The sequence below is a fragment of the Calonectris borealis genome, chromosome 1 (genome assembly GCF_964195595.1).
Source record: "Calonectris borealis chromosome 1, bCalBor7.hap1.2, whole genome shotgun sequence".
Classification (NCBI taxonomy): domain Eukaryota; kingdom Metazoa; phylum Chordata; class Aves; order Procellariiformes; family Procellariidae; genus Calonectris; species Calonectris borealis.
This window is the reverse complement of record NC_134312.1, coordinates 94,941,738-94,968,194: the sequence shown is the minus strand read 5'-3', so window position 1 is coordinate 94,968,194 and position 26,457 is coordinate 94,941,738. Positions and strand designations below refer to the sequence as shown.

Here is a 26,457-nt window from a genome sequence, read left to right as displayed (position 1 = left end):
AGAGCTGTGTTCAAAATTAAATGGGATGTGCTTTAGAGAATATTTTTGTTTGTGGGGAAAAATATCAAAGACTAGAAAATATTATCACTCATTTAAGGAGCCATCCTCACAGTGTCTAGCTGTGTTTTACAACACGATCAAATATCATCCTTCCTGAACCACACTATAACTTCTAAAATACTCTTTCTTCAATGAAATTGAAGTAATTGACAAAGGCGGGTATTATACATTTGATTTACAAATAAAAAATGGATACCCCTAGAAACATAAACTTCCTGTCCAGAAAAAATAGTATTAATTACCTTTCCTAGATAACTTTTAGTGTCCTTCTCTGCCTTTTCTGGAGCAGTGGTGTTGAGCTTCAGCCTTGTATCTGATACGACTGCTCTGTTTGGGGCCTTATCAATGCTAGAGAACATTTATTTTCTGCTTCATAGAGAGAGCATGGATTTCTAAGACATGGAGAACTTTTCGGGACTACTGAAACACTTCTTTGAAAACATTCAGAAAGTCTCGTGTAGAATGCCCAGTGTACTCAAGGTGCTATCCCTAAATGTCCAGCCATCGCATTTGATCATGCCCATGACCTTATTTGGAGCAGCTTGGAAGTTTTCAAAACACACCACATTCATTTTCAGAAAAAACAAGAGAGGGAGGTGAATTTGACCACTTTTCTTAAACCAGATTATTTAAAATTCAACATGGTGTTCCTATTTTATTAAAAACATACAAATATATTTGTTCCGAGAACAGAATAAAGGAATAAGATTTTTAAAAATTACCTGTCTAAATTTCTCAGGCTTTTTTCTCACACAGGAGAGAATGGGCTGAGTCAGTATAACCGCTCCCATTCCTTAGACAAGAACCCACTGTAGTGGGCCTTACTGCTTTGCTCAGAGTCACGGAGTGGGAGGAGCTGCGTGACCTTCACACACTGGTCATGCTCAAGCCACCACACACTTCTCTCTGTCAAGGTACTGTCCTCTTCCCTCACTTCAACAGCCAGAAACTCTTCTCCCCTCTCCCTTTGACATTGCTTTCAACCTCTTTGTACTGAATAATATTAATAAAAGCTGGACGGAGAAGGGGGAGGGTTTATATTTACTTATAGCCTAAGTTTAGGAACCAAACTCTTTACGCCTAGGTCAAGGGGCCCCTCTTCTAAGCTCCCCATGAAGCCAAAGGACAGAGAGACAGAGAGAAAGGTGCAGCCCAAAGTCAATTCAGAGCAGGGTGCTAACTGAAAAGCGCTCCAGCTGCTATTCTGGTAACACCCATCCGCCTCCAAAAGCGAACATGCTTCCTATCACAGGCTAATGCTGGGGGTGATGTGAATAGGACCTATGTTACATATCTATAATGAATTTCTTTCCTAGCCTGTTTCTTCAAGCATCTAACTTTTTTTTTTATTTTATCATATGAAAAGAGAATATTTTGTCTAATTGCCATTTATAATAAAGAAGTTTTAGCTTCTTTATTATTAATTATTATTATTATTAAATGGGAAATTTAAAAGACCATTGTAAGATACAGATTTTCTTCTGTAAAGACCAAACCACCATATTATGGAAGTAGTAAGTAGAATTTGGACCCAGAGCCAACAAGAACTGTGCTGTTGATTTACCTTTTGGTTTCTAATTAAATTGAAATTGTTCTTACAAAAGGGAGAGGAGAGCTACAGTGCATAGGCTAGTTCAACAGGCCTGAAAAATGAGAAGGGTGTAAATAGAGCAACTTCTATGCATCATACTGTAATATAAAACTATAATAACCTCAACTCCTTTCAAAGACCTTCCTCAGTGACGTGCAGCACAAGTAGTATCAAGAGGATCTAGCACTGCATTGCTGCTTAACAATCGCACAGTCTTGCTAGTGTGTGGTCCTGCTTTTGACTCCTGGTGGTCTTGGCTTATGATATATTTTGAGCTACCTGCAGTTGGAGTAGTATGTCCATTATTCAAGATACCTGTGAGATCTACATAAACAAACCATGAAAAATGCAGGATTATATTTCATGTATTTACAGGTTTCTCACTCCAGTTAGGGAAGGTAGACAAGGAAATATTCTCTGAAAAAGTCTGGGTTGATCTGAAAGTTTCCTGTGAATGTTTTTCAGGCTGTGATTTTGAATCGTAGTAAGTTCTTGAATACAGGTACAGTGGTACCTCTGGCACCCCCAAAACAGGAAACACTTCAGAAACTTTTTTCTTGAAGATTGGTGATCTGAAAATGTACAGAATACAAATCTGAAGTCCCAGTAGAGTAAATGAAAGTGTGGGGTTAATATTTTGGTGATAAAACCAGAAGATTAGTCAATATTATCTGAGTTGAAAAACAACCACAAAACAATTTTCAGTAACCATAACAATGACATTAATACCTTGAAATACAAGAAGTACTTTCAATAGGAAATTTATTCCATGTAACTATGGATTGGCAGCTATAGTTGCCTCATTTGCACATTGTAATGGATTAGCTAGCACATCTCACAATCGTATGATTACCCTCTGCTGGATAGGATGAAGGTAAGACCTGCTTGAGCACGCCGTAAGTATTAAATCAAGCAGACACACACTTTGAAATTTCTATACCAGTCCTTCTAAATTCTCATTTCAAGCATTAATCAGGAGCATCCTGGGTTAAAAAAAGAAAAAGGGCTCATGGTTTTAAACAGGTGGACCTGTGTTCTATCTCTGTTCATGATTTCAGTTTTAAATCGTGGGTATAATCCATCCATCAGTATAGTAATAATCATTTCAGGACTTTTTGCACGGAGAGTTTGCAGATCTGATCCCCACTGGTGTACAGGCCCTCGGTTTTCAGTTCATCAAACTGATAGTAAACAACTTAATATTTAGGGATAAGGGGATTTTCACGTATGTCCAATTAGCTGTTTTGTAGAAAATATTCAGTGGTGTAATAGTGAAGGATCCATTACTCCAAGTACTTCATATGCCTTATATGAATATAAAGCCAAGAATCCAGCAGGATCACAGGAGAAAAAGAGGCAGGTGTTTTCCTGTAGGCTTTTGTCCAGGATCTTTGTAAAGCCATGAAGCTTTAGTTATTTCCCTGAGACTCTCCCATAGCTAATGTGGAAGTTTTTTCCTGATATTCACTCTGAATATAATTTTATATATGATTTGGTATAAGAGAAGCTGCTCAGACAGGAAGGTCTGTTCAGGGGTGACCTTGAAATAAAATCCCACATTGAGTTGCACAATGGGAAAAGTGTTATGAGTGACAGACAAGAAGGATAGCATCTCTTTCTGAGCAAAAATTCTGAATCCCTGTAACTGCTTTCCAGCAAGTTCCCGGACTATAGAACAAATCAGAAGCAATAGAACAAATAAATTTGACATCTTTTTTTCCATTATCTCAATTATTAGTCTCAGAATTGCTAAATACTTTACCTGGGTAGCATGCAAAATGCAGAACAGATAGCTGAAACCCAGACTTGTTTCTTCATGACTTATTAACATGAGGTAGCCTATCATCCAGGTGATTCCGAGGACTACAACTATAGAGATAGTGCCAATCATCTTTTTCATAAATGAATCCTTTTTATTCCTAGAAACACACACCAAAAAGTTATTAAATCTTCCTCTATACCATTTAATATCTTCTGAGTTTTAAACTTTCTATTTTATTTATTCAGGGCTATAGTGCAAAGATGTATTATTCAGGTGAATTGAGAACATACACCTCCCTACATATGTTTGAGGTATCATCCAGAGAAGAAATCCAGAAAAAGAAATCTATCCAAGCTTATCAGAATAATCTGTGTTTGGAATATGTAGCTTGGATATATCTTTCTTTAACAAAAAAGTGAGGTTTACCAAGGCAACAAGAAGCATTGAAAATTAATACGTTAGCTATTATAAGCTTTTTAGAATGCTTATAACTTCAATCCAAATGTGCTCAATTTTCAATATAAGAATAAGCTACCAGTGAAGTTTGGATATTCAATTTCTCTCAAGCCTGAGAGGAGTCAGAGATAAGGTATTTTGGTTTGTGCCAACCATGAAAAATGTAAGTAAAAGGAATGAAGAAATGGTGCAAAGTTTTATTGAACAGTTAAGTTCTGTGGGATTAATAAAAATTGAAGCAATTCCCTTTTACATAATACAATGTACACTGCAGAGTTTGTGACACACAGCCTGTGACAATATATGGAGTGTTGACGTAAAATGAGCAAGTAAATCTGCTTCGAAGCTGCTAGAGAACTGGCCTGACATTCAGATGTGCTGAGAAATTCATAATTCTCTTTTGGCTGGACCAAAAAGCAGCTCTGCTTTCACTTATATTGATTTAAATCAGGGATAACCTTCATTGTTGTGTGACACTGAGCTAAAGAGTAATAGGGGAGACCTAATGGACGAAGGTTGAAACAAAAACGGGGCAACTTCAGGAGGAAAGGGTTATCCTGCAATAATATTTACCTCTTTTTTTCATTGCAAAATAATCTCAAGTTGGCAGTCAACACTCCTTAAATGAGTATCATGAGACGGCCACCATGTAGAAGGGGGTTTCGTGTTTATGTTTCCGCAAGAAGTCTACCTTTGTTCTGTATTATCCACTATCACCAAGGTACACTGTAAGCCTGATTGATAGCCTGCTTTGGTATGTGGGCACTGAAGTGAATGCAGATACCAAAAACATAGGGTAAATAGAGATATAGCTATATTGGCCAGAAAGATTTTAAATAAATGGGAGGATTAAGTTTGGGTACTGAAATGTAGTTGTGCACTTAAATGAAGGTCTTGAATTTCAGCTAGGCTAAGAGTATCTACAGCTTCCATTTAAAGGCACAGGGGATCTTGCAGGAGGATTCAAAGCAGATGTGGATCCAGTACCCTAAGTCCTTAGTGAGGAGAAACTGCAATTCCTTATAATGAATGTTTAGCTTGAGTGAAGAGTTTTGTTTTCTTTTAAGTACTTAGATACACAAAATAGTATACCAACAATAAATCTAGAATTGTATTAATAATAAGCCATCACAAAAGGTGTGGGATAGCAAGTATTGTAATAATACATGAACTTACAATTCCTTCTGCCGGTAGTTTAAAGCTCTTCCTTCTCTGTAAGTAGCTCCAAGTGTTATTGCAACTACTACAGCAGGGATTCCTAATTAATAGGAGAGACATTAGCAATTTATTGTTCGGTTGCATAGGCATACCTTATTTCCCTTCCACACAAATAGCTTCTTGCCTCCTAAAATCCATAGATTTTAAGAGCTCTGTTTCATCTGCCTTGAACATTTTCTGGCTTGCGTGTGCAGTCCAAATTCCAAAAGTTTTAGAGGAATTGCCTCTACCTCCACCCAAATGCAAAACATAATAATAAAACAATCAGGATCTAAAACTGCTTGGTAGATGCCATTGGAAACAACACACCACACAACCTGAATCCACAACACGGAAAGGGCAGGGCTGTATTTGAAGAGTTCCTTGAAGGAGGCTGAGATTTTTGCTTTACCTAGTGGGCAACTGTCTGCATTCTTCAGTCCTCCAAGTAGTTCCCTTTCAGCTTGCAGGGTTGCTGCTAACTGCTATACTGTCTTAAGAATGCGCTCTTTGCTTATTAATAGACGATATGTAACAAATAATGTCAGTCAGTCCTTGCTTTTGGATGATGCAAGGCTCTGGCTGAGGCCATAAGGAATCTCAGAGATATCTAAATGAAGAATTTGAGTCCGTATATGCAATCACCGTATCCGAAAGATTTTTTACTTAGTTGACAGAAACAGGTTGTTGAATGCCTTGATGACTGTGAAAATTTCTCCTGCATACAACAGACCTATGTTGCTGTGCTGGTGAACAAGCTATCGGTTTCAGTGCCGTATCAAGACAATGAAAACAAGCTCAGTTTATACCAATAGCGTGAGCAGTAACAGGAGATTATTTGTTAAATCATGTTGCACTAAACCAGAGAGATACCGATTATAATTGCTCTCTACCAATCTACTATCTTTACAACTCTCCCTGAATGTACTATGTACTGATACTTTGGTAAGAGTTGCCATAGATACGACTTTAAATCTTGCCCCATCCAATTACTGAGGTGGTAACGAGGAAGTGTCCAGGCAGGGGCTTCATGGCTCTAAGCAGCAGTAAGTACAACTGTGCAGAACTGAGTGCTGTCCACATAAATGTCACCAACAAAAAATAGTGCAGTAGGACAGCCACGACTGTACACGAGGAGTCTGGGGGAGGATCTACCATGTCAGGTGTGAGAAAGGTGTTACCGGCGGTATCATAAGGAAGGTGTTGCTGGTAGGACCTGGTGGTATTGCTGCTGTCATTCCTGGCATTTTGGTTTTCAGTTCCAGAGATGAAGATAATGTTAAAAATGAGCATAGAGAAACAGAGACTCACTAACATCCATGTTACAGATTACTTTCAAGTTTTCCTATTGGTAGGAATACATTTAGGAGAAAAAAGTACAGCAAAATAAGAAAAACTGTAAAATTTCCTCATTTCTATTGATATTAAAAGCAACTAGAGTGCGCAGTCTTTAATACAGACAGAAAACAAAGCGATAACTTGTTTGCAGAATTCCACACCATCATTACTCTCAGACAACTTACCAAATCCATCAGTTTTGTCTGATTTCAGCTAGAACAGAAAACCAGCACCTTTTAGGTCTGGACCCTTTCCAACAGCAGTTGGGATGCATTTTCTTTTTTCCACTCTGCTCTTTTTAAAATCCTTTTCTTCAATGTTAAGAAGTGGAATAGCTTAAGACAAGTATTTCTAAACACTCTTCAAGGTACAAGAGAATAATAAACCTCCACTTCCAAATGCTGTCTTTGCATTTGAAAGGCAGAGACTGGAAGCTCCTACAATCTTAAATACATTGACCTTGATGGAATTGCTCCAAATCTACATTAGTGCAAGCAGGATGAGAAACGTGCATTCATCTACAATCATGACAACTCTGTTGGCATGACTTTGCTCCTCGTTCAAGGGTGAATCACATGACACCATTAATCACAGGCACGTCCATCAGGCAAGTTTGCTGCAATTGTATTTGAATTAAGTCACTCACAATAAAACTGTAGCACAAGCAGTGTACGTAACCTATATTGCTGTATAATCATGGTGCTTTGAAATCATCTGTTCTCTACAGACATTTTATAAACAGAAGGCAATAGAGTATAGAAAATATCAAATAGGCCACAGAAAGCAGAGTAACATTTAAATAGGATAGCAAGACGAGGGCCTGAGGAGTGATATATATGCTTCTACATGAATGCTAAAAGTCTAAGCAATAAGACATTGGGCTGAAATGACTAGCCTTAAATGAAAACACCAACATAGCAGGCATATTGGTAACTGGTAATACCAGGGTATAGGGCATACAGGAAAATAAAAAGGAGGTCATACTGGTGGTGGAATACTATTATACATTTTAAAATCCTAATATTAAGTGACAGTAATGAACTAAGCACCTCAACGTGTAGCATGGATCAACATAACAATATACAGTGCTGGGTCTGTGTTGTCAAATGCCTGGCCAGGGTACTAACAGAGATGTCAGTGGGGCAGCGGAAGACATGAAATGCAACAGAAATGGCAGACTGCCTTTACCCCTGTAGATGAGACAAATGTCACTCTGGGACATAACTTGGAGATCAAATTTTTAGACGTGATGATGGGATTCCATGCTAAAATGATCAACCCTTGACTTAATCCTCAGTAGCACACTGCCCGCTTTATTATCTTACAGCTGGTGAGCTGCCCTGTCAAAGCGACGGAAAGATTTTTCTTGTCAGCAGTCATGCCCAGTGTTTCCTACAAAAGGCCTGGCCTTTTACCAGACTGGGCTCCTCCATACTCTGTTATATCATTTCTTTTCAAATCTCACATTTTTGAAGGTGGATTTATTGAATAATAATCATATATATAGATATCCTCACATCAAAAGATTAACATTAACAGAAAGGTTAAAGTTTCATTTAGCTGAGTGGCGTGGCTGAGACATCTTGTGTTTTCACTTTAACCGGTAAGCCACACGAACTTCCCAAGCTATGCTACATGATTAGCTCTTTTTTTTTTAATATTATTTGCTGATCAATAATATTGCAATATGTTCTAAACTGGGTACTCTTTTTGTTTTCCTCAAACTATATACAGAGCAAAATATTGTAACTTAGTATAAAATACTTGCAGTTTTATATCTTCACTCTTACCTAGTGAATACTTGAAACAAAATGCTGATGACCAGACCAGCAATGGACAATCCAACACCAATGTAAGAAATATACTCGAAAGGCTTTGCATACTTATATTTTATCTGAAAGGCCTAGAAAACAAATTGTATCAGTTATAAGATGAGAAGAGATAATTTTCTTTCTAAAATTTGTCTTTCTAGTTGCACATAGAAATGAAAATGTTTTAGTAAAGTTATGACTCTTGGTAGCCACTGCAAAATTTTCAGCTCACACAAAATTATTCCAAACCTCAAAACTAGAGAAGAACTCCAAAAAGAGACTCAACATTGTCAATCAAATATTTATCAAAATAGCAGATTAGATTATTCATAGAAAAATGCAAGGTGACACAAACTGGGGAGAGTGGCTTTAACTTTTCGTTTCTGAATTTTGACTTCTGAGGACTTTTGGTTGACAGCCAGCTGAATATGAGCCAGCAGCGTGCCCAGGTGGCCAAGAAGGCCAATGGCATCCTGGCTTGTATCAGAAATAGTGTGGCCAGCAGGAGCAGGGAGGTGATCGTGCCCCTGTACTCGGCACTGGTGAGGCCGCACCTCGAATACTGTGTTCAGTTTTGGGCCCCTCACTACAAGAAGGACATGGAGGTGCTGGAGCGTGTCCAGAGAAGGGCAACGAAGCTGGTGAAGGGCCTGGAGCACAAGCCTTATGAGGAGCGGCTGAGGGAACTGGGACTGTTTAGTCTGGAGAAGAGGAGACTCAGGGGAGACCTCATCGCGCTCTACAACTACCTGAAAGGAGGTTGTAGCGAGGTGGGTGTTGGTCTCTTCTCCCAAGAAACAAGCGATAGGACAAGAGGAAATGGCCTCAAGTTGCACCAAGGGAGGTTTAGATTGGACATTAGGAAAAATTTCTTCACCGAAAGAGTTGTCAAGCATTGGAACAGGCTGCCCAGGGAAGTGGTTGAGTCACCGTCCCTGGAGGTATTTAAAAGATGTGTAGATGTGATGCTTAGGGACATGGGTTAGTGGTGGACTTGGTAGTGTTAGGTTAACAGTTGGACTCAATGATCTTAGAGGTCTTTTCCAATCTAAATGACTCTGTGATTCTATTCTATAATTCTGTAAGGTCTAAGGTAAGATGTTGTAAAGAACTACAAATGAAAACCAGTCTTTGCTTGTATAGTGACAAAAAAGCAGCAAGTAAATGTAAACGTATTCGGTGAAATAGAAAATACTGTTGTCTTTGCGTAAATGGATGGGAATCTTCTCTTAAAATATAGTCATTTTATGCAGTAAGGCCATGCATAAGATAAAGGAAAATAAAGAAATAAGTAAATGTTACAAATATGGAAATGCTGTTCTAGGAAGACAGAATAAAAAGCAACTCTGAAATCCTGGCACTCCTGAAGTCAATGACCAGAGATATGTGATTTTACCCAGGGAGTGTTTTGTTTAGAGAAGCTGAAACAAATACCAAAAGAATAACAAGTGTCAGAGAGAGACAGTCATTCCTAAATAGATTACTAGTACAAGAGGGCAATATATAAAACTTAATGGTAGCAGGCTTAATATTTACAGAGTGATTGCTCTTTATAAACACATAAGCAAAGGAAGTAGTTAATGCTAAGTACTTTGAGTTATTTACCCAAGAGAAGGTAGTGCCACAGCTAAGGCAGATCCCAAGCTACTCTCCTGTTTGTCTTGGGGCACTTCAGGGTTTAGACATACCCTCATTTAACAACCAGCTGCAGCAATGGAGGTGCAGAGCTGGAGGCTACCACAGCTAAGCAAGGGGAATGAATTGCACCAGCACTTCCCTGCTGCTGGGGTGCAAAGGCAGGTGGGTGCAGCCACAATTTGTGTCGGAGGAAGCCAGGACTCACCAAAACTTTTGGCTTTCCAGCAGCCTGGGGACAACTCGCATGTCCCAGTTTGCCGGTTCTGCCACGGGTCGGAAGCAAGTACGTGGGGACATCTTAAACTTCTCTGCCTTCTAGCTCAGCACGTCTACACCCTTACATTGGCATGCTGGTCTTTCTTACAGTTGAAAACAACCAAACAAATGAAAAAAACCCAAACTCTTCACATTCAAGAGAGTACAACACCCTACCATCAGGACAGCAAAATTAGTAGTGCGATTACACCTGCATCTCAAGAACTGGTCTCTTCCTTTTGCACAGCCGGCAGTGCTCCAGTCGTTGACACTATAGTCCCAAAAGACGCAGGCACGATCACGCAGCTGCAGTTCGGATGTGTTGTACTATGGATTGAGATTGCAAGGAGAAAAAGTGGCCACAGAAACAGAAGGAGATATGCACCAGCAAATGGCGTGTACTGACAATTATCCTCTGAAAGGGGAGCTGACAGCTACTAAGGGATTTACGGGGTTTCCAGTAAACCTTATGAACAATATCATAACAGCATAATTTGGGAATTGGAACTTACTTTGTGTGCCTTTCTCAGTCAAGATTGCCAATGAAATTACCCATTTCTGTGAATTATTCAGGTAATTACGGTTCAGATGCTCATTGACTAGGCATTAAACAACTGCCAAATGAATTCTGCGTAAGCCAAACAGCAGCTTTCAGATATTAGTAGCATTAAATTACTGCCAACCGGAGCTGAATCCACACTGTAACAGGAAGCAAACAACGATAAATGCCGTGAACCGCCCCCTCCCCTCCTGCAGCATGGCGGTGCTTGTGCAGTCATGTGTCAAACTGCATGTAGTCATTTTCGGACAACATACTTCTGCAGGGTACAGCAATTAGAACTGCTTTTTAATAAGCAACGAGCATCTCGAAGTGCAAATGAGTAGTGAAAGCAACTATTCACAGTACTACGTAGTTCAATTAAAAATGAGGAATAAAAATAGGAGTAAAAAAATCAATTATAAGTTTGTTTCAGTGATTTCCTTAGAAATGACATGTGTTTCCCAGATCACTTAACTGTGTGGATCCATGATGATGATTACCGATCTATCATATGCATGTGTTTGAGCGTAAAATCTTTGTTGAATATTGTAAGAAGCAGCCAACTACTGTTTTCTGGAGAAACCATGCTAAACATGAGTATTATCTATATTATCTAAAAATTCAGTTATTTGGGCAAATGGGCACTCACGTAGAGCATTCCCTGCAAGAAAGCAGTAACATCTGGAATCAGTCCCTGGGGGAGGAAGTCAAAACAAAACACACAATGATTTTAACTGGAAGCAGGAGTTAAAAGATAGTACGAAAAATGAACACTCTCCCCACGTTGGTAGGTGTTGGGCTATCCAGTCATGTTGACTTTTTCTTGTTTTCAAAAATTTTGATAGTCTTCTGGAAAAAAAAATTGTCCTCCAGGGACCTGGCTTTTTTCATTCTTGATTTAGGACTAATCAACCCTAGGACAAATCCACTCTGGTATACCTGTAACTTTTTATGGAATACAGTTTTGCGTGCAAAAGAGGCATTATGATAAAGGCTTTAATTACATGATCACACTGTTTTTCCACAGGATTGTTATCTGAAACAGTGAACAGAAAGGACAGTGACCAGTTAATGAGCTATTCAGTGTTTTTTTTATTGTCATTGCTGGATGTGTGGAGCTACCTGTTTTATCTTTTCGAGTCTTTTCTAATCCTGGTGAGAGGACTGAATTATTCATTTCCCTGTGGGCTTGTATACGAACGATGTTCAGCATTATGATGTCTAAGCACTCCACAAATTTTACCTTCATTATACTCTTGTGCTGTGATGTCTTAATGTTACTGTCACTATACAGAGAGACTGAGGATAAGTCTGCTGATTTCAGGTGCCCAGTCTGAAACTCTTGTGATTTTTAGCATGTCATAGAAATGCACATGTTCAAAGCTCAGCTCCTCCACACCCATCAGCTTCTGCAGCAAATGAAGCAGAGGAATTACAAGCTTTTTTTTTTTCTTTTCTCCTGGGTGACACCAATTTCTCCTCCGAGCACTGCAGAGTGTAAAACAATGGACATCTGGAAAAATCCCATGTGACCGTGCCATTAAAGACTATTCCAATATGTAGGTGTGAGGATGTGTATGTCCTGGCTGACACCTGACAGTAGCAGTAATTTTAGTTGAAACAGTTGATATCTTTGGATTTCAGGCAAGGTATGTATGTACTAGCTCTTGATCTTGATGTCTGTAGAGGTATGGACAAAGATTCATTACATTCTTAATTTTAGAGAACAAAACAAATGAAAAAATCCCAAACACCAAAAGCATTCTGGCCATTACATGTACATGTGCATTAACGTATAAATAAGATTATCCAGGTCATTTGTCGTGCATTTCTTGTACCACCGTATGTCATCAGCAAGCATAAAAACCAACATGTAATTGTTTATATTGGCTAAGTTGTTTTTTTTTTCCAAAGGTGATTTTTAGTGAATATTCATTCAAAATTTTCCCAGGCACAGTTTTCAGTAGGAAAAAGAACTTACTGTTATTTATAATGTTGAACAGTATCTGAACTTCAGTACTGAGGTCACCAGTAAGCTCAGGGACATTTTCCTGTATTTCTAGTTTTGTTGACTGATAATATCCCAGTGCTGTATCTGCAAAAATTAGCAGTGGATGCATTAGGATTTATGGTACATAGCACCTTGTCCAGGTAAATTCAACAACACACAGAGACTTCCCCCTCTGTGCCAAAAACAGAATCGTAGAGGAGCTTAATTTCGGTGGAGCAGACTGAATTGCAGTGTTGGGCTGTGAGATGCTGCCAGTCGAAGAAAATTCCTCCATTGTTTTCGTGAGGCTGCATTGAAATAATGAGTGGGATAAAAGTTACCATTATTTATTAATATACGGCTACAGGTTCAGTTTCTGAGCTTCCTTTCTGATTTGGTTCTCCAGTGGGAACTCCTCCTCATTCCCTATCCTCATCCTTTCTCCAAAGCAGAAAAATCCAGCCCAGATATTGTTTATGTTGGTATAAATCTACTGAATCTATGAAATTGCATATTGGAGTTGAACACTAAAAATGTTTTGTCTTGTCCGTGAACCACTTTCATCCTGAAACAGAAGGGAAATGCAGATTACTACATCTAAAAAAAAATGGCAAAAGCTAAAGTTACCTTGTTGTAACATTGACAAAATCATTGTGGTTGAATTCTGTTTCGTTGGCATCCAAGAATTGACTCACTGTAGCCATTACTGCCACAGATGCCTGAGACAAGCAGAAAAAAAGGCAGTATTCAAATGCAACTGAAATAAATCACCCCATGTGCTACATAGTGGATGGGCAAAGTACGAACACTTAATATGCATTGCTTGAAAATACACACAACAGAGTAAACAAAGTACAGGATGTCATTCGAGAGAACGCAAGCTTTGCGCCAATGGGTTCATAAATACCACACTTTTATTAATTTAGACAGTAAGGTTTAAATTATTAACTTAAACATCAAATGATGCTCGTTTTAGAATTTCAGATATATGCAGGTCTAAACAGCTGATAAGAAACAAATTTACACTCAGCTCTGAGAACTGACCCAGCAGTGATTCCACAAGTATGCACTCAAGGCCACTTACGATAACTCTGCTAAATGGCAAAATGAATGCATTTGGTTGTGGTGTTATGTACAGTTAAGAGGAAGGAGAGTGTTCCTTCTGCTGGTAGAGGGAGGGCAGAATTGGTATCCCAAATATTAAGCCACAAAAGTCTTATTTTAGTCTTAATAAACCTCACCTGAGAGTCTTCTGAAACATTTGGCTTTTTCAGAATCTGCACTGCGGTGTTTGCAGCAGCAGAGATGTTCTGTGTGGTCAGTTGGTCTGGCATGGAGGTGAGGATTTGAGTGTTACTTGCGATAGCTAAAACATTGCTGGAGTCCGCAGTTTCACCTGTTAGGAAAACACCATTCAACAGAAAGAAAATGAGAAAAGGAAAAAGAGTGACCACTTTTATAACATTCTCACATAAAATCAAAATATACAAGTAACTAGTGGTCTAAATTGTTTCTGTTCATGTCAAGTATGTGGCATTTGCAAATTCTCCCTAGGGGATGGTTTCATGGATTCCTGGAATAGCTTGGGTTGGAAGGGAGCCCTGGAGGTCCCCTAGCCCAGCAGGGCCGGCTGAGACCAGGCTGCTCAGGGGCTCACCTTGAATATCCACAACCTCCCTCAGAAACCTGCTTGTGTTTGACCAGTGTCAGGGGAAAAATTTTCTCTTATCTAATTGGAATTTCCCATGTTGCCACTTATCTCCGTTGCCGCTCATCCTAAAACTGCGCACCTCGAAGAAGAGCCTGGCCCCATCGTTCTCTACACCTTGCGGTGAGGTAGCTGTAGGCAGCAGCAGGACCTCCCCTTTGTCTTGAGGTCACTGAGCTTCTGAGTCTGTAAACTTCTGTACACCTTTCACTATTCCTTAAGTAACCAGAACAGGGGTTTTTTGAAAAGCCATCATTATCCTCACTTCAGTACATTGTATATAGTGTCAACTTGGAATAAATGTAGAAAAAATAAAATATTCTGGTGCTGGAGGTGCTAGTAAGAATCGCTAGAAGCACTGGTTGGGTCCAGTTTGAGGCAGTTAGCACTAATGGGTAGAGCGTAAATGTCTATAGTGTCTTAAGAGTCTAAACACAAAAAAAGGTGAGGCATTAGCTGTATGTTATATGAAGGTATAGCTAGGTAACAATAAGACTTAAAGAGACGGAAAATCTGCTAATCAACAGGAGAATTTCCTTGTAGGCTATGGAGACCAACTAAGCAGTGTATCAAGTCATCCCTTTCCCAATCCAGTCAATTAATAGCTTAAATGAATACCTTCAATAACGGAATTGTTCTCAAATTGTTTATGTTGGGAAGCCATCAAAATCAGGATTAATTCCATCATGCAGCTTTGAAGTGTTTATAAAGCTTGGAATGGTAGGAAAGAAAGGTGAATGTGTTGCCTAGGGAGGAAGGAAATTTGCATTTATTATTACTGGAGATGATGATATTTGACTTGAAAACATCTGCATATGCACCATGAACAAACAGTAGATCGTGAACGCCTATTTTCACTATTCTTTCTTCTGAATTTTACCTTCTACTCGAAGTAAATATTTATATTTAAAAGGAATAACATCCTTTTAAACCTGGGCTCTGGATCACTAGCATGAAGACCTCCTATTTCCTAGCATCCTTGCACCCCGAGCTGCCCCAGGCTCACTAGGTGGCAGCATGACATCACAACGCGTAACAAAACCCCAAATTACTAATGGCAGCAGAATAACCTCATGTTGCATCTAATTAGCATTAGAAATAGCTACTACTAATATTATATATTACTTTAGAGAAGATCTGACGTTTGAAGCATTTAGTGAAGGCTATATACTGGGAAAATATAATATTGAGCTCAAGGGTTTCCCATCAAAGGATCCAGGCAGGTGAAGCATTGGGTTGAAGGTACAATAGTCAAGCAAAAATGCATGACGAAAGGGACTTCTCTTATTTAAAGGGACTGTGGCTGGTTTCTTTTTTTCTTTTTTTTTTTTCAGTTGGGACTAGTGATAAGGAAACGAAGCACGGAAGCAGAAGAAGAGAAGCAGACACTGTCTGAAATGTGCTTAGTCATGTTCAGCTCTCCATGTTTTGTAGATATGGCAGAGCTAAGCCTTAAAGCAAGGCTTAGGGGTTTATGGAGTTTATCAGGAAGAGTCTGTCATTCAGACAAGAGAGTTTGAATTTGAATTCTTGAGGGACAGAAGTGTTTCATCCGTGTTCAGCTGATCACAGGACTGAATGGAAAGGCCTTGCCCTTCCTAATGTGTCAGTGTCAGCATCACTTCGTTCCCTCACGCCAGTCTTCTCCAAACCCCTTCCACTTTCTTGCCGATTTGGTATCCTGGGTCCGCATCACCTCCACTCAGAGGTGTTTGCTGTGAACTGGGAACGTGACTGAGGAAATTGCAGGCCAGTTAAGAAATATGAAACGGGATGCTGTGTTCAGGCAAAACCAAGCAAAATAAGATAATCACTGTTGGAAATTCATTTGCAAAGCAGGCACATGCCAAGCATGCCACTGAAAAAGGCTTTGGTTATTCATTTTGCTTTCTGCAAATTTTTAAGAAATGTAACAAATACATATTTCCTGCCTCAATTTCCTATCACTTTTTTTCCTTGGGATGATGCAGAATCTGAGACATTGTTTAAATAGTAATTTAAGATTACCTATGATGCTAGGGAGTCCAGATTTTCATTACAATTCAGAATTTTGGGGGGCTCTAAAGTAGGAGTTCTCCCTTCTCTGGAGCACATCTGGATTGCTGTTGAAGTGTTACCTGTAATTTTGTAAAAGCAGAAAGATACGCATTTAATACAGAAGCACTCACTCACATGCACATGACCGCAGTGGGAATTAAAACTGTTTGGTGCATGTGACACCCTATCCAGTGTTATTTTCTGTTTGCATGTAAAATATTTGTCTTTCAACGTTACAAGTGACCATCAATTATCTAACTAGTTATTGTTCTCTTTGAAACATGTGTTTTATACTCATATACACAATCTTGTCAGAATGCCTGACGTTATTCCTGCCAAATTCAGATAGGTTTAGTTAGGCTAGAGCTGCAGAAACATCTCTTAAATGGGAGGCACAGGCATCAGCACTGACCTATCAGACTTTTTATCATGTCCTGAAAAACATAGTTTATATGTTGTGAAAGAAGTGCAAAGGGCACATGGAGCAGCCGTGCAACAGTTCCTCCTCTACAGGGTCTCTGAAAGCTGAGACAGTTCATGGAACCACAGTTGATGGAAAGCGTCCTGAATCCTAATGCTAAATGGTAAGATATAAATAGATTATTTTTCTATCAAAAGGCTGTTCAGGAGCAGATATTAACTGACTCTCAGCCCCATCCCAGACAGGCACAGACACAACTCGGTGTGCATACCTTAAATTCTCTGCATTTGGGGTAGAAAACTGTGTGGAAAGGTTTGCGCTCCTGCTGCCTGAGCTATGCTGTTCTGGCTTCAAACACCCACCTTTCATCTGCTCTAATAATCTGACACCTTTCACAAACCTTACATTTACTTTTGGGAAGTAGAAGTGAAAGGAAAGAAACATGTACCATTCACAGTATCAGGTTCACATTTTTCTTTGGAGTTCCCATGTTTACCCACTATAATCTGTTCAAAAGTAAGGTTTTTTATAATGCTTTCAGAAATGTTCACTGTGCAAGTACTGGCTTCACAGAAATTAACTGCACAGAAGAAAAAAACCCATATATCCAGATCAAATATTCTTAGTACAAGAACCAATTTTCAAAAATAAAATAGTATTGAGACAATAGAAGCTCATTGAATCTTTTGCACTAAAGGAAATAAAAGCAGTTGGGTAAATCTGGTCTAAACCCAAGCTGCTGAGCTGCTACAAGCGATATTTGTGAAGTCACTGAAACCCTGAAAGCCCATGCTTTTTGCCATCTCTCCTATTTTCACTGCCTTGGTCCTAAAAAATTTGTAAAAGATTACAAAGCTTCACTTCCAGAGTCTTGTTACCCAGGCAGAAATCAGATTTGGTAGCCTAATGCCGCAGAATACAGCAGGGAACAAAAATACACATTTGCTCCAAATGGGGTTTGGACAATTAATGGGGGATGGTCCTTTGATGACTCTCAACCACGATGGGTCAGATGTGGCTTCTGGCGCAGGAAGTCGCTGCCCCGCTGCCTGCTGGAAGGGGACGGGGTGGCCACCCCAAGCCCCACACCTTGTCTAAGCACCTGGTACTGGCTACATCTAAAGGCAGGATGGCGAGCTCAGTGGACCCGTGGCCTGACCCAGTACGGCAGCCTGCTGCATTCTCATGTCGTACCGTACCGCTATAACTTAACACAAATTTACCTTACAATGCTGCAAACACTTGAAAAAAATACTGCAGCACACAGACAGAAAATTTTTGCTTGGTCTTAGGACTTGCAACATCCTGTTTTTGCTAACTTTTGCTAATTCGGACCATATTTCAGCTGACTGTGTCCCATTAGCAGGACTGAGTCAAAGAAGCATACTTATGGTCGGGGTCCTGAGGGGGGCTCTGGAGACCTGGAGTGTTCTCCGTGTTTTGGCACGGGCTTCCTTGCCAAGTCACGTAACTTTCCATGGATCTTGTTTTCTATAGGGTCTGTTTCCCATGACACAATGATACTTTCCTTCTATAGAAATGGTTATGAACAAATAAAAACATATGACTCGGCAAAGATTAGGTCTGCCTTATAGCACCATACCTGAACCTCGCTTGCCAGAAAGTGACTAGCAGGGCAAGGTGTCTCAAAAATGTGAGGTGGCAGGAACCTCTGGAGGGCACCTAAGCCAAACAGAGGCTCCACATCCTCACTGGGAAACATGTTCCTGTGACATGCTATCTTTCTAACCAAAACATGGCTCTTCATGCTCAATCTCAGCCTCTCAGACTGCGGTTTATGACTGCTGCCCCTTGCTTTACCTTCTGGTGCTACCGAGAAGAGTTTAGATTCAATGGTCTTTGCAACTCCCACTCAGTCAGCTGGAGGCTGCTATCAGCTCTGCCCTCAGCCTCCTCTGCACCACACCGAACGAGCCCAGCCCCCTCAAATGCTCCCTGCAGACCACCTGCACTAGGCCCCTCACCATCCTCACAGCATCCTGCTGGACCCTCTCCAGTTTCTCCAAGTCTTTTTAGTCTGGGGTGCAGGGGGAAAAACTAGGCACGCATTTCTCGGTGGTGCCCCACCAGTGCCAGGAAGGGGAGGGTAATAGTGTCTGTCAACCTGTCTCCCTCCACATAGCACAGCTGCTCTGCCTTGCCTGCAACAAACACACGCTGTTGGCTCGTATTTAACTTGGCATCTGCCGTCACTCCCAGGTACTTTCCAGCAGGGCTGCTCCTCAGCCAGCAAGTTCCTGGTCTGTACCGATGTCCCTGGCATGGAGATCGGCACTTGTCCTTGTTGGACACTGTGAGGTTTCTGTTGGCATGCTCCTCAGGTTTCTCTTCTGCAGTGAAGCTCTGCCATTAATTGTGTCAGCAATAGCTCCGCCCTGCCCCAAGTTTAGTATTGTCTACAGATTTGCTGAGACGGCATGCTGTGTCGTCGTTCAGGTCTTTGATGAAGAAATTAAATGATACTGGCCCTAGTATCGACCAGCAAGTTACTCTACTTTTACAATATTCCAACCAAGTCACTAATTGCTACGCTTTGAGCTTGGCTGTTGAGTTAATTTTCAACCCAGCTAATGGTTCATTCACCCAACCCGTACATCTTCACCTACCAAACAAGAATGCTGAGGGAAGTGGTGTCAAAGGCTTCTCTAAAATCAAGGTATATTACATCTGTTGCTCTTCTGTTGTCTACATAGCCAGTTATTTCGTACAGAAGGCAGTCAGGTTGGTCAGACATGATTTGCCCTCTGTAAATCCATTCTGTTCCTGATTATCTTCTTGTCTTTCACATGCATGGAAATAGACTCCAAGGGGACATGCTCCATAATACTTCTAGGGCCTGAGGTAAGCCTGACGGGCTTATGGTTCCTCCAGTCCCCCTTCTTGCCTTTCTTAAAGGTGGGCATAATGTTGGCCATTTTTCAGTTCTCTGTGGCCTCCCTTGATCACCATAGGTCACAGATAGCAGCCCCACAGTGACATCGGCCAGGTCTTTCAGCAGTCTTGAATGAATCCTGCCTAGACACATGGATTTGAATACTTCTGTGGTGATCCTGCCTTCCTTCTGACAAATGAGAGCCAGGAATAACTTGCTATGTTCGTACAGGAATACGTATGCATTCATACACGAGTACCTGTTCAAGCTTTATTTTTTATCTTTCTAGTTATTCACGCCGTACAAAAGCGAGTCCATCCAAAATAAAATTGTTTGATGCTTTTTTCCCCACTGATGAAGAAAACCAGGCCCTTTGTCATGATCTGTGAAGGAAAGTAGCCATGACATAATGTACAAAAGAATGAAATGTGAGACAAGTGGAAATTTTCCATCACCATTGGAACAAAAGTAATTGGTTTACAAAAGTTGTCTACCCTATATGTGCTGCTCTCTCCTGCTAGCAATAAACCAGATCATCTCCTCTATACCCCCAACACCCAACTGCACTTCCTTCCAGCTTCCCCAAAACCTTTAGCACTGTGTTCCTACACTCTTTATACCCCATCGTGCCTCAGCCCCCCCCACCTCTGTGTCCTACGTCCGTCTTTAGATTCCCAATACATAAAATATACATCTTTATTTTGTTAGCTGGTGGAGAGGAGACAAATGTCATGGGTAGTTTAGAGCTATGCATCTTAGTGGCTAGACTGGATCCACTGGCCATGTGGCCCCCACCTCCTCACTGCCGGCATAAGTCTCCTTGCCTTTTTCTCAGTGAGGTATTTACAAGGCTGGTCTTCTGTACCCAACTAGTGATACGTGCAAAACTCATAGGATCTCAAGACCTTTAAGACCTGTAACCATCTAGTGAATTTAGTTGCAGCTGGTCAGCAAGTAAAAGTTGCCAAGAAGGTGGAACAGCAGACAGATGGGCAGTATAAACGTTCATCGGGAAAACAGAGGAAAATTCAGATTTTGTAAATGCAATAGTGTTTGTTATTATTTCAAGTTAATGATGCCTGTCCAAACATTCTTACCTCATGTATTTTAATAGCTACAGTTATTAAAATCTATTTTTTAAGGCAACTCACAGCAGATCAAATACAGAATACCAGAGGAGTGAACATAGGGAATTACAGAGTAATCATAATGGTTTGTTTCCAGTGCTGACATCCCAGCCATGATCATTTTATTTAAGCCAACTTCTCTGAAACATTTTGCCCGAATGTTCCAATCCATCATGAACCCATCCAATCTGTCATTGTCTGTTGGATGTACTACCCATCCTGTCATAAGGGAAATGACATGGGAGACCTGAAGTTTCCATCTACCTAGCAGGCTTCACCAAGAATATTCTCCTGGTTAAGCTGCAGATCTTTCGACATTCTTTTGACCAAACATGTGAGTTCATTTGACAAAGGCACAGCTGACACATGACGGCATATCCGTGTGTCACACGTGGCCCACACGTGTGGGCTGTTGGCTTGGAAAGCGTGAGCTGGGGATCTTACCAGCTCTGGAGATACTGCGGCTCAGTGAGCCGGCACCCTCCCGGCATCAACTGGGAGCACCCTCTCCAGTTACGGCAGTGCAGAGATGCCGTGCTGCGGCAGAGGGGGCTGAAATGAGAGTCAACCAGGCCAGTGCTATGCCAGGCGTAGGAAATTTGACTCAACCAGAACCAGCGGCAGTGGCAGCAGGAGCTGAGGACAGGCATTGTCCTGCAGGGTGCTGGGCTGGATGGTGTCCCTTAAACACTGGCAGATCCAGACATGGCAATACTGGCCACTGAGGTCTGAATCAGACTTTCAAGTCACTGTGATCTTCAAACAGAGGAATTCAAACAAAGGCCAAATTGGCTAGAAAGAAGCCACAGACAGTTGAAACCTGTAATGTCTTCCCCAGATGCATTACTCATTTGAAAGTGTGACAGAAGTGGGTGAAGGATATGGTCTCACCTAGCAAGAAGAGCCACGTCACTGCTTGCGGCTCTGACCCTGCTGAGGAGGTCTCGGGGAGGGGGGGAAGATCAGGGGCCCCCCAAAGCAGAGGGGTTCCCAGAAATGACGCCAGCTGCCCATGCTGCCTGGCTTGTACTGACCTATCTCATAAAGAGATCCCACCCACTCCTCTGGGCACATGCAGGCTCCATCCCAACAGACGCCACCATTGAGGCAGAAGCACGGAGGTACCACGGATTCTGTAGTGTCTGTGTAAATAAAGAATCAAGAGATATATATATTCATTAATACATATGTAAAAGCACGTAGCTATCTAGTTTGATGAAGGAAAGAAACAAACATGATTTATTTGAAGCTTCAACTGAAAAATACTCAACTAAAAAATATGTGGCCCACAGTCTTGCCCATGTACTCAGTCACTGGTCCCTCCTTGCCCCTAAAACCAATAGCATGAATGTGGGGTCAAAGCTTTGAAACATGAATTTGCGTTCCCACCATGATGTAGGTGGAAACAGTTTTGTGCAGCTGCTGGACGAGCAGGAGTGATGGTGTGGGCCTCCAGGATGCCAAAAGCTCAAGCTGTTGAATCTGTGAAAAGCCCAAATTACTTCTGCAGGATTTCAGAGGAGCAAGAAGGCAAAACATGGCCACAGATTCTCAGTGCTGAAGGACCCCGAATGGTAACAAGGACATGTTTAGTCACACATCCAAGAATGAGACAGAGATACTCTGATTTGAGACAGGCATTATAGGATAAAGCAGATAAAAACCCATGCCCCAATCTCAGCCACAGCCTCTATCCACACTCCAGGACGGACACTGATTTTTATTCTGTCTTTTGGCAGAAATAGTGGGATTTGTTCGAAGTAGTCGTTGCACAAGCTGCCGCAGCTTCAGGACACAAGAAAGCATGGTATAAGCAATAGCAGAGAAATTGCAGATCTTACAAATTTCTGAATATACCATGGTATTTGCTGTGTTCGGCAAGCTCTGAAAATGCTAAGGTTTCTTAAAAAAAGAGACTGGCAAATCTTGAATGGCTCAGGGATATTCTGCAGCAGAAATTGCAACAGGGAAGGGCTTGATGGACCTCAGGCTCTGAAGGATGCATCCAAGAGCTGGGGGATCTCCACAGACCACGACTTCCTCACAGTCAGTCTCACCTGCTTCCTAAGTGAAGGATGGAGTTGGAATCCCTTCCCATAAGGTTCATGGTGGAAATTGTGCACCTGTGCACTGGGTGCAGTGTATGCCTCAAAATAATGCAGAAAACTGGAGTTGAGGACTGCCATTTGATCTGACATTTTAGTGCCTGTGTTTTGAGATGCTGACAAATAGAGTAAAGCCAGAAAATTCAAAAGTAAACAGCGCTGTCAGGAACACATGTGCTATTGTGTATTTCTAATGTTCTCACTGAACTGAAAAGATTGCCTAACTTCTTACTCTTTAATGGGATTCATATAACTGGAAGATTATTGCAAACTATAGGGGATGTGCCACGTGGCGGGGGTAATTCTGTTCTTGGCACGCATCGCTCGGCTTTTGCTCATGTTGTTGCTATTTAGCATTTGTGTTTCAGGCCGTCTCAGCTACATTACAGCCAGATGTCTACGATGACAGTGGAATAACATCTATGTGTCGCTAGGTAATGTCTCCGCTAGCCATCAGCTTTTCAAAACACATTGTCTCTCCATTGGAAATCTTACAGAAAGGAAAGGAAAACTCCTCTGGCAATTGAGGTCTGGGTGGCCCAAGCGAAGCAAAAGCGGAGAATGGCTATCTCTGGGGGAGCTGGGTGCCTGGTTGGGCAGCTGTTGCCCCATTGCCCAGCAGCGCTGGCTCAGCTGCCAGGCGCACGTGTGTGGCACATGGGGCCACGTGGCAGAGGAGTGACACGGGGGCTCAGCCACTTGCTTTGGATTGGGAGCCTGAGAACCCACAAAATACTGGGGAACCTGCAGCACAGCTCCAAGCCTCCATCTTCCTTGGTGAACGCCTGCTCGAAGCCAGGCAGAAGGTGACACAGCAGGGTAATCCGACACAGAGCATCCCGAAACCAGGGAGGGAGTGGCGCTGCCCCGCAAACACCCAGAGGTGGGCTGCCTGCCGAGGAGCCGGGCAGGGGGGCGACTGGGGCAGCCTTGGGTGGGAGCTGTGGTGGCGGCGCTTCCACGGCCGGGCGAGGGTGTCGGGGTCTGGCTTTGGCCAGTCACAGGCTGCAAAAGGAGCGTAAGGAAAGGGAAAGGTGAAAAGGAAGACAGGGCTGACACTCCTTTGAAAGCAGTAAAACAGAAAAGCACAAAGCTGTGGGGTTAAAAGTCCAGCGTTTACCCCTGAAGGTGCGGACGACACAGCTGCCACGGAGCCCGTGCAGCAAAGGGCACATGCCAGCAAACAGCATCGGCCTTACCTTTGCCTTCCACAAAAGAGTCCCTCTGTAATAACAACATGACGCCTGCGGGATCTGTTGATGCTAGTCAAAATTGTGGCTCTATTTAGTGCTTCTTGGTAACCTTTCTTAGCCTACTGTTCAAGGGCTCATGTACCATTCTAAAGTGGGGGTTTTTTGCAGAGGGAACTCTGTGTCTTTCACAAATATGAATTCCTGAGCTGACTAATGCAGTCATGTCTACCCCACACGCAGTAAAACTCATCAGGCTCCAGTAATTGTGGCATTGGCTTAAAATCATGGGGTTCTTCTGATTTTATTTTAAAATTCAGAAAACATCTTCTTTTTATTTGTCTTGAGCTTTTAAGTTTTGCAGACATTAATCATCTCAAGAATTACATTGATTTTGACCGTATATATTTTTAAACTAAAACTAAAAGATTCTTGCATAATACCATGTCATCATGAACTGTTGGGGTTTTTTTAATCAAACATTGTGGGAACTGTTAATGCTAATACTTGTGGTTAAAGTTTGAATACAGAAGAAACACTACCAGTAGGCGCAACAAGCAATGCATCAGATGGGCATGGAGGTATCCTCCATCCCTGAAGTAGCTGCAGTTTAAATCCAGTTCCTAGCAAGCTCTTTTGCTTGTGTAAAGCCTAGGCATAAGCAGAGGTGTCCCCCAGTTGCACTGACAGTTAACTCCCATATCATCTGGGTTTAGCTCCGTCAAGTCAAACAAAGCGCTGGACATATATTAGCAAAGGTAGATTATTACTGGCATATGTTAAATAATTGCTGTTCACTTAGGTGCCATTTCTTGGGCTTGGGTATGTTCCCTCCTTACAAACAACTGATAAATCCCTTGAAGTAAATATAACCTAATGTATCCTCACATAAACTTTTCCCTAGGCTTCTTGGTCTCCAATCATATCTGACTCCCTGCTGGACAAGCAGCCAGGAGTATCTGATTCCTTCTACGAATTCTGAATATAGGTCCATGCATAATTTTCTGTCATGTCAATATAGTGAGTATTTTGCTGAGAGGAAACACTGATCAGTTTTCTGCTCCAAGTTTGTGCACAAAAGTGTCTTACAAGGGTGCATTGACCTGATTTTCAGGTATAGAATATGCAAACCAGTATCTCCGATATTCTTTCAACAAATTTTTCTATAATGCAAGTTGTAATGAAAACACGAACAGGTGCTATACAGCATGTTTTGGCAATATGCATGCAAACATATAAACATATGTAAAGCTAAATATTTCCTCTTTAAAACATAATTTACTAGACTAACTAGAGGTTTATTTTTGTCTTTTGAAAAATAAATCAGATTTCTACTGGAAGAGAGAAAATTTCAAGACATTTCTCAAAGCCCTATGAGAGGAACCATGTACAGTGTAAACAGGTTGCAAGGAAAATAGTCCAGAGATTGTTTGCCATCCTATTCCATTTTACAGCAGGATGCAAAGTTTGGGGTACTTCTTTAAACATCAGTGTAAGAAGAACTTTTCCACCTAAGAAGCATACAGCATGGATGTAGTAATGTTTATCAGCAATCATGTTTAAATATTTAAGGAAAGGAAAAAGAACCCAAAGAGCTCAAATAGAGCTCAAATGGGGTAGAATCATATTTCTTACCTGTTTTAAACCTGAGGACAAGCTGCCAAATACACAGTGCCCAAAGGGTCACGGTCACTACATAACAGGTAATTCCAACCAATATTCTGTCCGGTGGAGTGAAGGCATGTTGTGGTGCAGACTGTCTGCTCTGCTATAAAATGGTATTATACATTCATAACCTTGTGATGGATAAACCATTAACTACTTGTCTACTGCTAAAACTTTAACCTTTCCTGTTCCACTTAGGAAAAAAAAGTTTTGGTGAAGAAGTAGCACACCATTATTTCTATCATTTTCCACCCTATAAAACATTTCACTTATCAAGGCATTAAATGTCATGTCTTCTACTTGCTATAGGAAAATGTCCCAGCTCAGACACCCAGCTACATTTATACTGATAAGGGCTAGAGCCTGTTATTTGAGTGCACAGCATGGCTCAGAGCCACGCCAGCTTCTCTTCCCTCCAAGCAAGGCATCCCCGTATATATATATGTGTGTATATATATATATATATTGCCTCCTGGGAACTGACTCTGGCCCTCAAACTAGACCCGCACATGGTCTGGGGGGTGCTGGCTGGCGTGGGCCAAAACCAAGCCAGGCAGCGTGCTAGCACCCGAGGGATTAGTCCTGTTGCGTGGCCCCGTTTCAGTTGCTAGCACAGCCGTAACCGCCGGGCTGGGCAGCGGGGAGGCCAGGCAGGACCCGGGGAGGAGGCTG

At 41.4% G+C, this 26,457-nt stretch overlaps 1 protein-coding gene across 1 annotated transcript; it reads right to left on the bottom strand.

Moving 5' to 3' along the window:
• Positions 1-2,012: 2,012 nt before the first annotated feature.
• Positions 2,013-25,863, bottom strand: ADGRG7 (adhesion G protein-coupled receptor G7). Its single transcript, XM_075169443.1, is given in 15 exon segments — positions 2,013-2,256; positions 3,415-3,570; positions 5,046-5,127; positions 6,047-6,411; positions 8,195-8,307; positions 10,286-10,509; positions 12,634-12,746; positions 12,831-12,947; positions 13,267-13,358; positions 13,881-14,043; positions 16,362-16,464; positions 17,254-17,385; positions 21,860-21,967; positions 25,756-25,848; positions 25,851-25,863. Coding segments are annotated over 15 exon segments (2,118 nt in total).
• Between the last annotated feature and the right edge of the window lie 594 nt (positions 25,864-26,457).